At 49.6% G+C, this 14,005-nt stretch overlaps 1 protein-coding gene across 3 annotated transcripts in view; it reads right to left on the bottom strand.

Moving 5' to 3' along the window:
• The window catches only part of RBMS2 (RNA binding motif single stranded interacting protein 2), a 64,180-nt gene that overhangs the window by 10,767 nt on the left and 39,408 nt on the right, over positions 1 to 14,005 (bottom strand). For all 3 annotated transcript variants that reach the window (XM_063119841.1, XM_063119844.1, XM_063119842.1), the window contains exons 2-6: positions 10,367 to 10,554; positions 6,830 to 6,888; positions 5,249 to 5,340; positions 3,366 to 3,523; positions 3 to 82 (exon numbers count right to left, since the gene is read on the bottom strand). In XM_063119841.1, the coding sequence (XP_062975911.1) occupies positions 3 to 82; positions 3,366 to 3,523; positions 5,249 to 5,340; positions 6,830 to 6,888; positions 10,367 to 10,554 (577 nt within the window). The remainder of the gene's footprint in view (positions 1 to 2; positions 83 to 3,365; positions 3,524 to 5,248; positions 5,341 to 6,829; positions 6,889 to 10,366; positions 10,555 to 14,005) is intronic.

Here is a 14,005-nt window from a genome sequence, read left to right as displayed (position 1 = left end):
ACCTGGGACCCCGGGGGGTGTTTTGATATATTTGCCATTGAAGTGTGTGATGATAGCTTCGCACTTTTCTGTAGACTCCATCCTGGGGAAGAAGTGAAAAGAAGCAGTCAGTGTAGCTGGAATTGGGTGGGTAGGTGTCCAACCCTTGTATGCAGTGGGGAGGGTGGCTGGCTATACAGCAAGGTTATAGATTCAATTAGGGTGACCATATGGAAAGGAGGACAGGGCTCCTGTATCTTTAACGGCTGTATAGAAAAAGGCATTTCAGCAGGTCTCATTTGTATGAATGCAGCACCTGGTGAAATTCCCTCTTCATCACAAGAGTTAAAGCTGCAAGAGCCCTGCCCTGAGTGACCAGATACAAAAGAGAGCAGGGCTCCTGTAGCTTTAACTCTTGTGATGAAGAGGGAATTTCACCAGGTGCTGCATGCATACAAATGACACCTGCTGAAATGCCCTTTCCTATACAACTTTTAAAGATACAGGAGCCCTGTCCTCCTTTCCATATGGTCACCCTAAGACCAGCCGCTCCTGGCCATTCTACAGAACATCAATGGGGATGGGCTGCTGGAAATGTAATAGAGTGAAGATACCTTTATCTGGTACGGTTTCGGTGCTTATAATGCCTGTGGGACAGAGAGGAATTCAACAGGTAAAGCTTTCTCCAGTAGAGAGGTACAGAGATGGAAAAAGCTCCATTTGCTGAATTTCAGATTGTCATGGACAGAAGCCCTGCCAAGGTTGGGTGGGAGGTGGCAACCCTAGGTAGCACACTGATACTGGAAATCCAGGTATCAATGTCTTCTTTGCGCTCAAGGACATACATTTTAAAAGCGATTCTTTGAGCATGTTCATTTAAAAAAGTTATACTGGAATCATCTGCCCACGTGACTTTCCCAGAGCTCGATCCATGAACAGGATTCAACAGAACCCTGCCCACAGATCTCCCCTTGGAAAAGTTACACGGATAGCTGACTCCCAGGTTATATTTCCATGGGGTTGGCCTTTAAAAGCTCAATCCGAGGGTGCAAGATTGAACAAGACCAACATGTGCATTCCATTTTGTCATTTAGCACTTGCCTAGGGTCACCTGTGATGACTCACTCTCCTCCCCAGGCAATCAGGTCCAGAGCTGCCACAATGCTGACCTGGTTCTATAATGACTGCACACATGATTCATTCGCTATTCCTGCTGGCTTTAAAGAGCCACTGGACAGGGCAACTGTAACTGATGGTTGCAGCATGTGGCACGGCGGGGGTTGGGGTGGGGAGGGAGGACCAGTGGCTTGGGCAAATGGAGGAGGATGTGAGCCACCACAACCCGAGCAATTATTTCTCCTAATTTCTCTTCTACTCCATCAGGAACAATAAATGTCCGTGCCACCAGTTACAGAGAATGGAATATTAAGCAGGCATTATTATTTTACTATTTCTGATTCTACTTTAGGGAACGGAGCTGTCCAAGTTTCCTTTATTTATTTATGTATAATTATGAACAACTTAATATTAAAAAAAAATCTATCTCCGAGTGGTTCACAAACTATATTAAGAATCACACTTAAGTACAATGTAAAAATACTCTCAAAAGCAACTGCAACTAAAACAGCGAAACAAATATAGGTGGAAAGAACACCGTTAAAAACTATTTAAAAGCCACCGCGACGGTACAATTGTTGGTGATGAGGGAAAGGCTCCAGAGCAGGGGGGTGGGGAGGTGGGAGGAGCCACTCCTTGTCTGGTGGAAAATGGGAGACCAGCAGGGGGCACTGTGGGATAGGACAGGAGAAGGACCCAGCCGCTGGCTTTGCACACAAAGGAGAGACCGTGGAGCTCAGCTGTCCACCCAGGCGCTTGTGAGGAGCTGAGGACCATCCTGCCTCAAGGGTACGGAGTTCGTCTACAGTCTGCCGAAAACCTAGCAGTGAGTTTGCAGGACTTTAGGGAAGATAATGCGTGTGACCCAGGTCCAGCCCCACCAGTTTTGCTGCTGGAGAAGAAAAAATGAAGCTCCCTGAATAGTCAGGCCGCCTCCTCCATATAATTTGTCCCAATTCTGACTGCTCTCTCTAGCTGTGCCCCAAATTTTCTCCCTGAGTTGGAGCCTTCTGTTTTGCCTGGTTAAGGGCTGGCCTTCTACAGGCTGCCACACTTCCTCAGAGCTGGTCTAGATGTAACCGTTACCAAAAGGACACCCGGCTTTAACGCAACTCACCATGTGAATGTCCTCGTCTGTGATGCATGCCAATGGCATCTGGTGAAGAGTGTTGGGGTGGGGAGGCAGGAAAACTCACAATGCAATGGCCCCCTCGTAGCTTGGCCTAGTTCGCACATAATGCTAACTCAGGGTTTATTTAATCCATGGTTTACTGGTGGTTTGATGCCCTTTGTCTGGTACCCAATTGAACAACCACAGTTTGTTTGTTCAATCCCTGGATTGTTTGTTTCCCTCCTCCTTTGCCTGCACTCCTCCCTGTATCTCAAATGCCTTTTCATCACTGTAGTTTTGGCATGTGGAGCAGCTGGAGTTTTTTTACTACTCTTGCCCGCCCTTGGTAGCCTTCGGCTTGGTAGCCAGGCAAAACAAGCAATGAACAACCCATGGTTTGGGGTTCCCATTTAGCAACAACCCGAGATTTAAACAACCCAGAGTTCACAACCCCACAACAAACCATGGGTTCTCTTTCTGGGTTGTTCGTGGGTTTGCATGGCTGGGTTTGCACAACACGACCACCTGGAATTTAATACATACCATGGGTTAGTATTATGTGTAAACCCAGATGAGGAGTTGCATGAAAATATAATGTTTTGAAAGAGCGTGGGGGGGAAATCCACTGGGATGTCGATCCCTTTGCTGAACGCAATGTCTAAGCGATGAATTTGGAAGGGGAACTGCAGCAATTCCAGCCTTCTGGTTTATAACTTCCTGAGGTCCACTAAGTCCTAGAACAGACTGTAAGTGGAAATGCAAACATCCCCCCGCACGGAGCAGGGGGATATTTGCAAATGCTCAGCATATTTGCAAATGCTCCATGCATAAGGGAGCATTTGTCAGGCGAGCCTCTGTGCAAAAGCCCTCGCAGAAACCAACGCTTGGACAAAGGAATGCTGGTCAAGATGCACATCCTTACTGGGGGGCGGGGTGGTGGTGGTCACCATGCGGACAACGATCTCCAGGTCTCTGCAGGAGCAGAGGACCATAATGACAGAGACAAGTGGATGCATGTCTGTATGAGGAGTGTTTAGACCTGCCTGCATTAGGCAGCACACCTGTGCAAGCTGCCACCGCTGCAGCAAGGACCGGAGCACAAGGGAGCGTGTGACGAGACAAAGAAGGCGCCCGTTCTGCCCTGCCCACCCGTCCTGACCTGGCAAAGCCAACTCCCCGGCTGGTGCCGCTGGCATCGCGCAAGATGCGTGTGGAGATGACTTGTCCAAAGGGCTTCAGCATCGACTCCAGTTCCGCCTCGTCCATGCCCAAAGGCAGGTTTGACAGGTAGAGGTTGGTAGGATCCTGCTCCTGTTGCTATGGAAACAAAGAAGTCAGGCGGCTGCCTAGTAATAGTCCATCCCATCCCTGGGGACTTCGTTCCTTTCAGGCGGCCCCTTCTCTTCCCAAATTCATAGCCTGCCTCAGCTCACGACACCAGTCGCTTCCCAGCCTCGGTACATAACGAAAAGCTCTCATTATGGAAGGAGGACTCAAAATAGGGGATTCAGTTTGTGCTCAGAGCAACCCTAGCGAGAAACTCATTGCTGAGATGTTGAAGTTAGAGCCGAGCCTTTCAGTTTATGAGGCCTGGAAGGATCCAAAATTTGGGAGAGCAAATTTGGCAGCAGATGTGGTGAATGTATCGGCCGTGTGGGCACAAGTGATACATCAGCACATGACAAGTGATACCCGTACATACACTTTTAAATATCACGGGGTTGGATCCAGGTCCTTAGTACCACCAGCAGAAGGAGACTGCTTACAAAACAGGGCTTCCGTATCTCCTCCCTGCCAGTCCCTGGCACGCCCTCCAAATCTGCTCCCGAGGGTCCCCAAACCTTCTGGAGCAGATTCGGAGGGTGAGCAGGAGTCTGCAGGGGGGAGATGGAATCAAGGGGGGCTGGTACCACGGATACGGATCCAATCCCAGATGTGTCAAGGTTCCCAAAAGATACAAGTGCATGCCTATGTACGCAGTGCTACGTTAGCTGGTGGGACATAACGGTACACTGTTGTACCGGTACACTGGTGGAACATAACGGTACACAACTTTTACTGCGTAAAAGCTGGAGCCTCTCTCAGGCTAAGAACAGCTGGTGGCCTGGACAGATCCAGAATTCCCAGGTGGAGGAGCCAACCAATGAGGGAGAACTCGATTTTTGAGCCTCAGGGTGGGGGGGGGCTCTCCCTGCTGGAGGGAAAAGGGGGGCTGTACATGGATTCAGCTATCAAAACAAATGGCTGAGTGGTGTTAAGACATTTGACTTAAGACTCAATGGATACGTGCAGAGGGAGGTACTTTTTTTGCACGCAGTAGGTCCGCCTTCAATCTGTGGCATGAAAAAGGGTCCTGATAGTAAACGATTGGAAAGACCCTCTTCGGCCTCACCCCCTAGAGCAGCCTTCCTCAACCTGGGGCGCTCCAGATGTGTTGGACTGCATCTCCCAGAATGCCCCAGCCAGCTGCCAGTCAGTACAGGGCTAGAGGAACAAATAATCTGAGCTGGTAGGGCAGCGTCTCATGTTCCTAAAGGAGGTGTGAGTCACGGCTGAGGCCTGGTTCTCATACAACACTGGGACACGTTAAAATGTGGGCTGCTGGCCTTGTTTAGTTTGGGGCAAAATGGTTGCTTGAACCCACAAGGAGCTGAGTACAACGCTCAGTTTATTAGAGAACGCATCAGTGAGATGCATTTGGGGAAACTCCTCCCAGCAAGCAGAATCAGCCCCACTGCAACGACCCCATATTCTGGGGCGTTGAAGACGCCCTTTAAAAATGACAGCAGTGCTGTGGGGAGAACGAACCCAGGGGAAAGAGGCTCCCACGGCACGGCTGCAATGCACAACGGGCCCTAAAACGCCCTTGCAGGCTGGCTTTGGGGGAGGCCTCGCTCGAGCTGTGTGAAGCTGTTCAGGGAACCTCCCGCGTTGGTCGCTTGCTGTCACGGTTCTAGCCCAGAGGGTGCCCTCGCTCAGACGCTGAAGCAAGGCCTGGCCCCCCTCTTCCCTCCCTTACAAGGGCTGGGGTACAAGTCTTACCTTGGCCATCTGGGCCTGGACCCCACTGGCTTTGAGTGCTGTCACTGCCTTCTGAGCCGCCGTGGGGCTGTCAAAATCCACAAAGCCGTAGCCTGTAGGACGAAGGAGATGAAAGCGAGGGCTGAGAGACCTCGGAGAGCCTGATGCTAAGGCAGAGCGACGGCTTCTTAAGGCTGGGGGTTGGGGAGGGCTCAGTATAAACCACACTCTGCTTTCTACAGGTGGGCACACCTTATTGAGCCAGAAGCCCCACACCTCTATGACGCAGTATATCCTCTGCCTCATCTGCCCCACCCCCTGGTTTTCATTTCCTACAGCAGGAGTGGAGGATCTGTGGCCTTTCAAATACTCTTGGGACTCCAAGCCCCATCAGCCCCAACCAGTTTTCGTAACTGACCCCAGAATAGTAGTTTTTAAATTGATATTTAAAGCTTCAGCTATTGGGCGGTATAAAAATGTAATAAATAAATAAATAAATAAATAAATAAATAAATAAATAAATATTGTCTGTTTTTTCTGTATATTTGTTTTAATGTTCACTGTTTTTAATCTTTGTAAACCACCCAGAGAGCTTTGGCTATGGGCGGTATATAAATGTAATTAACAACAACAATAATAATATTAATAATAATGTTTAGGGATGATAGGAAGGTATTTATTTATTATAACATTTACATCCCACCTTTTTTTTCCTCTTGCAGGGAACTCAAGGCAGAGGACCTGATCCTCCTCCTCCTCCCCATTTTATCCTCACAACAACCCTGTGAGGTAGGTTAGGCTGAGAGTCAGCGACTGGCCCAAAATCACGAAGTGAGCTTCCATGGCTGAGTGAAGACTCGAACCCAGGGCTCCGGAGTTCCAGTCCAGCACGCTAACCACTGTGCCACACCGGCCCTCTTGCAGTTGTGGCCCAACAACATCTGGAGGACTTACGGCAAGGCACTCTGCAGCACACCACGGCCAGCGTGAATCCCAAGGGCTGATGCTACACTAACGTTACCTGGCTGGTTGACCGATGCTAGCAGGGGAGGGAGGGAGGGAGGGAGGTGTCTGCCTGTCTCACTCTCACACCGTTAAAGCTGCTGCTGCGCGAGGAGGGATTCTCCTTCCCTTCTTCAAACCTCCGCCTGGAATGGATGCTCGTCCTCCCCTCCCCCCTCAGCAATGTCTGGCATGAGAGGAATGCAGCTCCCCACCCCCACCCCACCGCCCTCCCACACAGATAACCCCTCCCCACCTCCCACACCAGACCCAGCCTCCCCCGGAAACACGGCTCCAGAATCCCAAAACGGATCCCTGCCTCTCCCCTGCCCCGGTTGCGTTTCCAAGCCCCCGAGACGGCAGAGCCACAAACCTGGGAAAGGAGAGGAGGTCATTTTGAGGGGAAGGGGCTTCATCCCAGGAGCACCGCAAAGGGGTGGGGGGTGGGGGTAGGATGCAGGGAAACACTCTGGCTCCTGACGTGCCCTCTGAAAGCCTGGCACCCTGGCTCCGGTTCCAGTCTGACACGCTCCTTCCCCCTCGTGTCACTACACGAGACTCCCCACACAGAGCCAGAAGCAGAACCCAGGCAGCGCCTACCTTTGCATTTGTTGGTCGTTTTGTCCAGAATGGCCTTGGTGGAGACAATTTTGCCATATCTAGGGGTGTAGAAAAAGTATAAAGATAAGTGATCGAATTAACACTGTTCCTATAGTAACTGACATTCTGAAATATGTCAAAGGCTTCGTTCTCTGCCATGCAGGTATGTGTAATCCCTGGGGGATGGATATATAGATATAGATATATCTCCTCAGACAGTGCTAAATTTCTAAAACGTCAAGTACCAGGCCTCAAGGGGCAGTGGAACTCATGCCCCCTGGATGCATGATCCCCACATCAGGGTCCAGCAACCGTGCCTGCCAGGACCCCCAAGTGCACTCGCCAGACCCCCGTTGTCCTCCCTCTCCCCACACTGCTTCGGCCTCCTGCCACACTTAGCAGCTAGGAAGCAGGAAGTTGGCATATCAGATTTATCTCCTGAACCTCCGACTTCCTCCCTGCTGAGGTGAGCGCGGTGGGAGGCAGAAACAGTGGTGGTGGTGAAATGTGATGGCACAACAGGGGTGAGAAGGCAGGCAGTGAGGGAAGGAAGCCCTAAGCAGGAAGGAGGGATCCAAGAGAAGAGGCAATCCCGAAAACGAGTACATTCAGGCCCAAGCGACAGCAGGTTAAAAGCGTCCTTGGGCCCCCCCAAAAATGACAAGCATCACACGGCTGAAAAGGTTGCCTACCCCTGCCTTGCACACACTTCCAGAAACCTTAAGATTAGCAAGAAATTTCATAGGCGAGATATGTCCCTCCATGCAGGGAAGAGCTTTACCTACATATTACTGCCTATTATGCAACTGTTGAAGGCCCAAGAGCCCTACCTGGGAGGAAAGGCAGCAACCCCTAGTTCAGAGGTGCAAAACCCCGGGCCTGGGGTCAAATCTGGCCCACCCGCAGTCCCAATCCAGCCCTCCGGTGTTTCCCGGACAGCCATGCCCTATTCCTCTGGCCACACCCCCTTTTATCATTGGGTGGCTTCTTGGCTTTTCTGCAGTTCCCCCCACCCCATTCTAAAGGCTGAAATGCCTCTCCGAAGGCTGAGTGACCAGCGGCAAGGGCTTTAAAATAAAATATGCTGGTATTTCTGGCTATATATCCTTTCCCCTTTGGTCCCGCCCCTTTTGGCCTTAGCCCCGCCCACCACTGGAAGGTACACCCTGCCTCAAAGAGCTTCTCTGAATATAATTTGGGCCTCAGGCTGAAAGAGGTTCGACACCCCTGCCCTAGTGCCAGGGCAAAAGCCCCAACTACAGGCCAATGACTACTGCGTGAGGAGAACACGTTGACTACCAGCTTATCGCTTGTCTCCCAGAGAACACCTGTAACATTTGACATCAGTCAGTATGTGGCTGGCATGTGCCAGGGAGCCACAGGCACTGGCCACACACCCCGCACATAACCACGTGTGTCCCTGTGTGTTTGCAGACATGGAGCTCCCCTTCAAATGTTACAGGCGTTCACTGGGAATGACATGCCATTGACCAGCAAAGAACGGAGGGGAAGACCATGTGAGCCGCCTTGGGTTCCTTGCAAGAAGAAAACAGGTGGGATATAAAAGTAATAATAAAATAAAGGGGGAAAGTGATACACACACTACACAGAAGCGCTAGCATCCGGACTCTAAGCATTCAGCATGCCTATGATTGGATTGTGCATAGGTGGGGATTAATAGCTGGTTAGGAATTTTAAAAAATCACCCCCAAACAAACAAAAAAGTTGTGGGTATATGGGGTGGGTGGGGGGAAGGAACAAAACCCTAATCCTCATGACAGTAGAGGTAAGTTTCAAAATGTGCAGAAGCAGAATAAATTATGCAAAGTAATTAAGATACACAAATTTGCCAAATTAAGATTTTACAATTTTGTGGGGCAGGGGAGGGGGGCATGCTGTTGTCTTTCTAATTCCTCATCAGGATTCTACATTCCCCTTTGCCTTATATGATCTCAGACACACAGAATCCAAATTGTCCATATAGTGATATACATTAAAATCTTGGGAGGTAAGAATTCAGGGCCTTAAAAGTGCCTTAAATAGACATCCATCATCCCATGATCTGAGGAAAGTATAAAAGAGCCCCTGGAACACTTAGAAATTGCCTTGGCGGGGGGGGGGGGGGGTGTGCACTCATTTGCTCGGATTGCCTCTTCTGGCCCAAGGGGTTTGGTAGCCCTTCACCCCTTCTCCCAAGGGCAGACATTCCTTCCAAGCACTATCATCTAAAGCAAGAGCGTAGGCCAACACGTTGCATACTTATTCAGAAGTAGTTTCCATTGAGTTCAGCAGGACACCCTCCCTAGCAAGGATGCACAGGACTGTAACCTTCAATCTCTTCCATCGATTTCAAAAACCCCGTGTGAACGCAAACCACAGAAAAGTAGTTCGCCTTTCAAAAACTGTCAGCTGAGTCTGACTCTCCTCCCCACCCCCCCACAACCACTGAATCCTTCAAGAGTCCATCCCAGCTGCCCTCCAACCCCACCCCCAGGGCTTCCTGCTCACCCCAAGCAGGATTTCCTGCCCGGGGAAGAACAAGCCCAGGAAATCCGACCGGCGCCAAGAACAGCCAAGTTCTGGCGCCTCCCAGCCAGGACTCAGGGGAGTCCAGCTGCAGGGTTTCAGAGAGTGGGATGGATCGTACCGAACGCTGTGGTTGTGGCCGGGAGATCTCAGGCTCCAGGAAGGGGGGGGAGGGAAGCTACTGCTTTACAGATGTGGGAACCGAGACACAGCAGGGCACGGAACACAAATGTTGCGAGACAGGGCCAAGATCAGGAATGCAACCCAGCATTCCCAGCTCCCAGCCACTGCCAGTATCGTGTTAAACTTCCAGACCCGTTCCTCCTCCACCTCCTCCTCCTCCTCCTTTTCCTGCACGCAGCAGCTTGCAGCTCTCACCCATGATCCCCTCCCTCCTGCTCAGCCCTGGCAGATTCCTGGTTTTGAAGCAGGCGTGTTTGTCAAGTGTGGCTTTGGGGCCAGATCCAGCATTCCAGGCTGGGGTGAGCTGAGGTAAAGGAGGAACAGTCCCCCCTGCTCACTTGCCCGCCCCCCCACCCACCCCCTCCTAGCCTCCGAGCTTCAAGCACTATATAGCCTGGCTCAGTCTCCTTCACACAAGCATGGGAGAAGTGGGATAGGGCAAACCATGGCAGGGAACGTAAACATGCAGACGTCCCTCCATAAATACAGGGCTGCAGGCAGTACGTGCGTGCGGCACACAAGGGGACCCTGAAAATAGTTCTTTTTCCAACAGGATCCCTTACTTGGGGTACAGCCAACCTCACATCACGTCCGTAATGCATTGCCTCAGCTTTTCCCAACCCAGATGTGCCTTCCAGATGTGTTGAACTACAACTCTCATCATCCCCAACCAGGACGGCTATTGACTGGGGATGGTAGGCATTGCAGTCCAACATGCCCGGAGAATTGAGGAAGGCTGCCATTGTCTCATGAGCCACTTAATCTTTTCGCTCCCACTATGAGATGGCGCCCCCTCTCTTGGGTGCCCCTTCTGCCCAAGTCACTTACGGTTGGCACAGCTTGACAAGGTCCTGGTCTGTGGTGCCCGGGTGCAGGCCCCGGATGTACAAGTTTGTTTTGCTCAGCTGGTCGCCGCCGCCGCCGCCGCCGCCTGGCCCGCTGCTGCTGCTGCTGTTGTTGTTGCTGCTGCCGCTGGGACTCGGGGGTGCCATCTGCTGGGCCACTGAGACATAAGGCTGCAAGGCAAGGAGAGAAAACTAAACGAGGGACTGGGACCAAGCGGGGACCAAGCATTGTGGGAAAGAGCCAAAATGACTTCCCAGAACCCTTAGGGTAGTATAGGAAGACCGCTGGTTGGACAAGACTCCCAAGCCCTTGATGGAAGCAAAGTGAGACCTGGGGAGCGCACATCAACCCCTCCCCCAGCTCTTCCCTTCAGTTCCTCCTGAATGTATGACTTTGATCGCTAATCACTGCGGGTACAGGGGAGCAAGTTGCAACGGTGAGACGCATGTGCAGGATGCTTTGTGGCGAGGGGGAGTAGGTGGAAGATAGAAAGACTCCTTGTCTCCTTTTGGCACAAGCTCTCGGAGCTAATACATCCACTTTTGGACAGCATCAGATAAGGAGGCCCTTGGGACACAGATGCCAGGGCCAACCGCTGCTGCCTCTCTTCCTCCACCGTGGCTTGGAGGAATTCACAACGTTAAGAAAACACCCAATATAGAGTCGTGAGACCGGGGAGGCCTAGGCCATGTTTGCTTCAAGGAGTTTGAAGTCCCTTCCCCCTCTCAGAGCTGGAATCCCCTCATAGCGCCCTTCATGACCCAAAGTGGTCCCTGGTCAATTGCCTTCAACCCCCGGAAGGGGAGAAGTAAGGAGGTTTCCTCATCCAGGATGATCAGAAGTTCCACCCTCCCGATGGATCTTAACCCCTGAATGTAACAAAAGCCCCCCGACACTGCCACCATCAAAGAAGAGAGCATCCAAAGGAAGAGAAAACAGCCTCGCCATCATTGGTCAAGACACCTTTGATGTCACAATCACACCAGTCAACAAGCCAATTTGGTTAGAACATTCTCATCTCAGCATCTTTCTAGACCATCCTTTCCTCGGCACAACAAGCGTACTGTCGTTGCTCATATGCGGTGCAAGATCCTGGAGCCCTTCCTCTAGTAAACACTTCTCAGTATCCAAACAGCAATTTTGTTGCTGCAGAAATGTAATTCTTCTCGATGTGTCCATTCTTATTGGTGAATGCCACCAATAAGAATATTGTTGCCTTAGTTTCACAGGCACACATTGGATGGTGCCAGACTTATCAACAGTGCCAAGCAGTGCAACTCCTTCACTCTTGCCCACATCACATTGGTGACTTTTTCTAAAGTTTAAAGTCAAAGATTCCCCTCCGGTACCACTCCAACCCATTTAAAAATATTAATATATTACTGGTCATAAACCGGGGTTAGTTTGAACAAGTAAATTTAACAGTCCTTCCCTCTTGTCAAGAATTCTAAGAAAGAGGGTTTTCTTTCTTTCATTTCTTATTTTGTTTATATCTTCCAAGGCACTCAAGGGAGCACACATGATTCTCCCCTCTCTCCCACCATGATTTTATCCTGACAACAACCCTATCAGGTAGGTTAGGCTGAGAGATACTGGCCCAAGTTTACCCAGTGAGCTGAGGGGGCATTTGAATGTGGGTCTCAACAGTCCTAGGCTAACACGATAACCACTATACCACATCTCAGCACATCAAATTACAATTTCCAGGCTTTGGGGGGAAAGTTATGACTGTGAGAGTAACATATGTTTGGAGTGAAAATATGTCCTTATGTCTTTAGAATAAAATGGGGGTGTTGTGGTTATTGGGAATTCTGGGGTGGAAATCCCTTGAAGACAGGTGATGAACAAAAAGAATCCATTTCCATATCTAGAATTGCCAGCTGGCTGGGGGAAAATGGCTTGGCGTGCTCCTGTGCCTTTAACGGCAGCTTGATCGGCAGACATCAGCAAGGGATGCTTTTCACAGCATGGAGATAGATACTGACACCTGGTAATCATGCCTGCAGATCGAGCTGGTGTTAAAGTCACGGAACCAGAGGCAACGTACATATTGGCAACCTTATCCCTATCCTTCCATGTTTCATTACATTTTTTTCCATGGGTGGAGAATAATTTATTTATATTTTATTTATTTATTGCATTTCTATACTGCCCAATAGCCAGTGTCATCACGGCTTTTACCTTTCCAAACTTGCTTCCTAGTCCAAGAGATCTCTCAACCCTCTTTTCCAAGATTCCTCTGGCATCTCATAACACTGCCCCATTCCTTGGGGAGTTTTCAAGGTCTTGTGATTGCAAGAGGAAGAGAAACAGCGAAGGGAGTCTCAAATGTAGGATTGTTGAGCTTTCAACGTTATTTCTCTGCCCCAGGGTATGTGTGGGACTAAGCGAGATGCACATGTGTTTGGCTGTTCACGGGATGCTCCATTGCCATCATTTATTTGTAAAGTGCTGCTGAAGTCACGGAGTCTGCCCTGCCCACTGGGACAATTCTGGGTGGAGTATTCGTATTGCAAAACTGCTGTGCTATTCAGCAGGCCTGGCTCAAAGCTCCAGAGAGGCCTGTGGCTGGGAACGCGAGGGGTTTCAAAATAAGAACAAGCAGTAGAGTCAGACTGGAGGGGCTCTTCATATTCTGCACACTAGCACTATGTGCAAAAGAGCACACCTCTGCACTCACTTTTAACTCATCTATAATGCCTTCCATGCCCTGGTTATGTGGCTATAAATCCACTAGCAAGGATCAGAAGTCCTATAGAAGTCCTATCAGAAGACCTTTAAAGCCCTACATGGTTTGGGTCCAGGCTTCCTGCGGGATCACCTTCTCCCATACAATCGCCCTGCACACTTAGGTCCTCTGGGAAGAATCTACTTCAGTCTGCCAAAATTAGGCTGACAAGTATTACCCAGAGGACCTTCTCTCCTGCCGCTCCCAGACTGTGGAATGGCCTGCCGGAGGAGACTCGTCAACTTAACAGTCCTTTAGCATTTAAGAAAGCTATAAAGACTGATCTCTTCCAGCAGGCCTACCCAGTGGAATTTTAGGATGTTTTTAGGAAGTTTTAATAATGCATACTATGTTTTTAATTCAGTTTTGTGTATTTTATACTTATTGATGTTCCCTGCCTCGATCCAAACGGAGAGGCGGGTAAGAAATAAATTTTTTGTTGTTGTTGTTGTTGTTGTTGTTGTTGTTGTTGTTATTATTATTATTATTATTATTATTATTATTATTGTATCATTTATGCGCATCCCCTGAAAGGACGAGAAAACAAACTTTTATAACTTCTTAACCACCCTTATTATTAGGGCGTGTTGGCATCGAAATTTTCAAGCCAGTGATATTTACTCAAACAATACACTCAGCAGTAAAGTACTTCACTTCTGTACTGTTTGCATTGTGACTATCGGGCAGGGTGGATTCATTTAAATCAAAGGTGATTTAAATCCATGCTTCAAACCATGATTTAAAAATCACCAAGAGGGGAAAAAGATTGATTTAAATAATTTACTTAAATGGGTTTTCCCATTGTACAACAGAATGAAATGTAATAGGAATAAATGCCAAGTTCTACATCTAGGAAAAATAAACGAAATGCACAGCTACAAGACGGAGGATAC

The sequence above is a fragment of the Elgaria multicarinata genome, chromosome 3 (assembly GCF_023053635.1).
Source record: "Elgaria multicarinata webbii isolate HBS135686 ecotype San Diego chromosome 3, rElgMul1.1.pri, whole genome shotgun sequence".
In the NCBI taxonomy this organism is placed as follows: domain Eukaryota; kingdom Metazoa; phylum Chordata; class Lepidosauria; order Squamata; family Anguidae; genus Elgaria; species Elgaria multicarinata.
The sequence above is the reverse complement of the archived record's forward strand: the minus strand, read 5'-3'. Positions and strand labels throughout refer to the sequence as shown.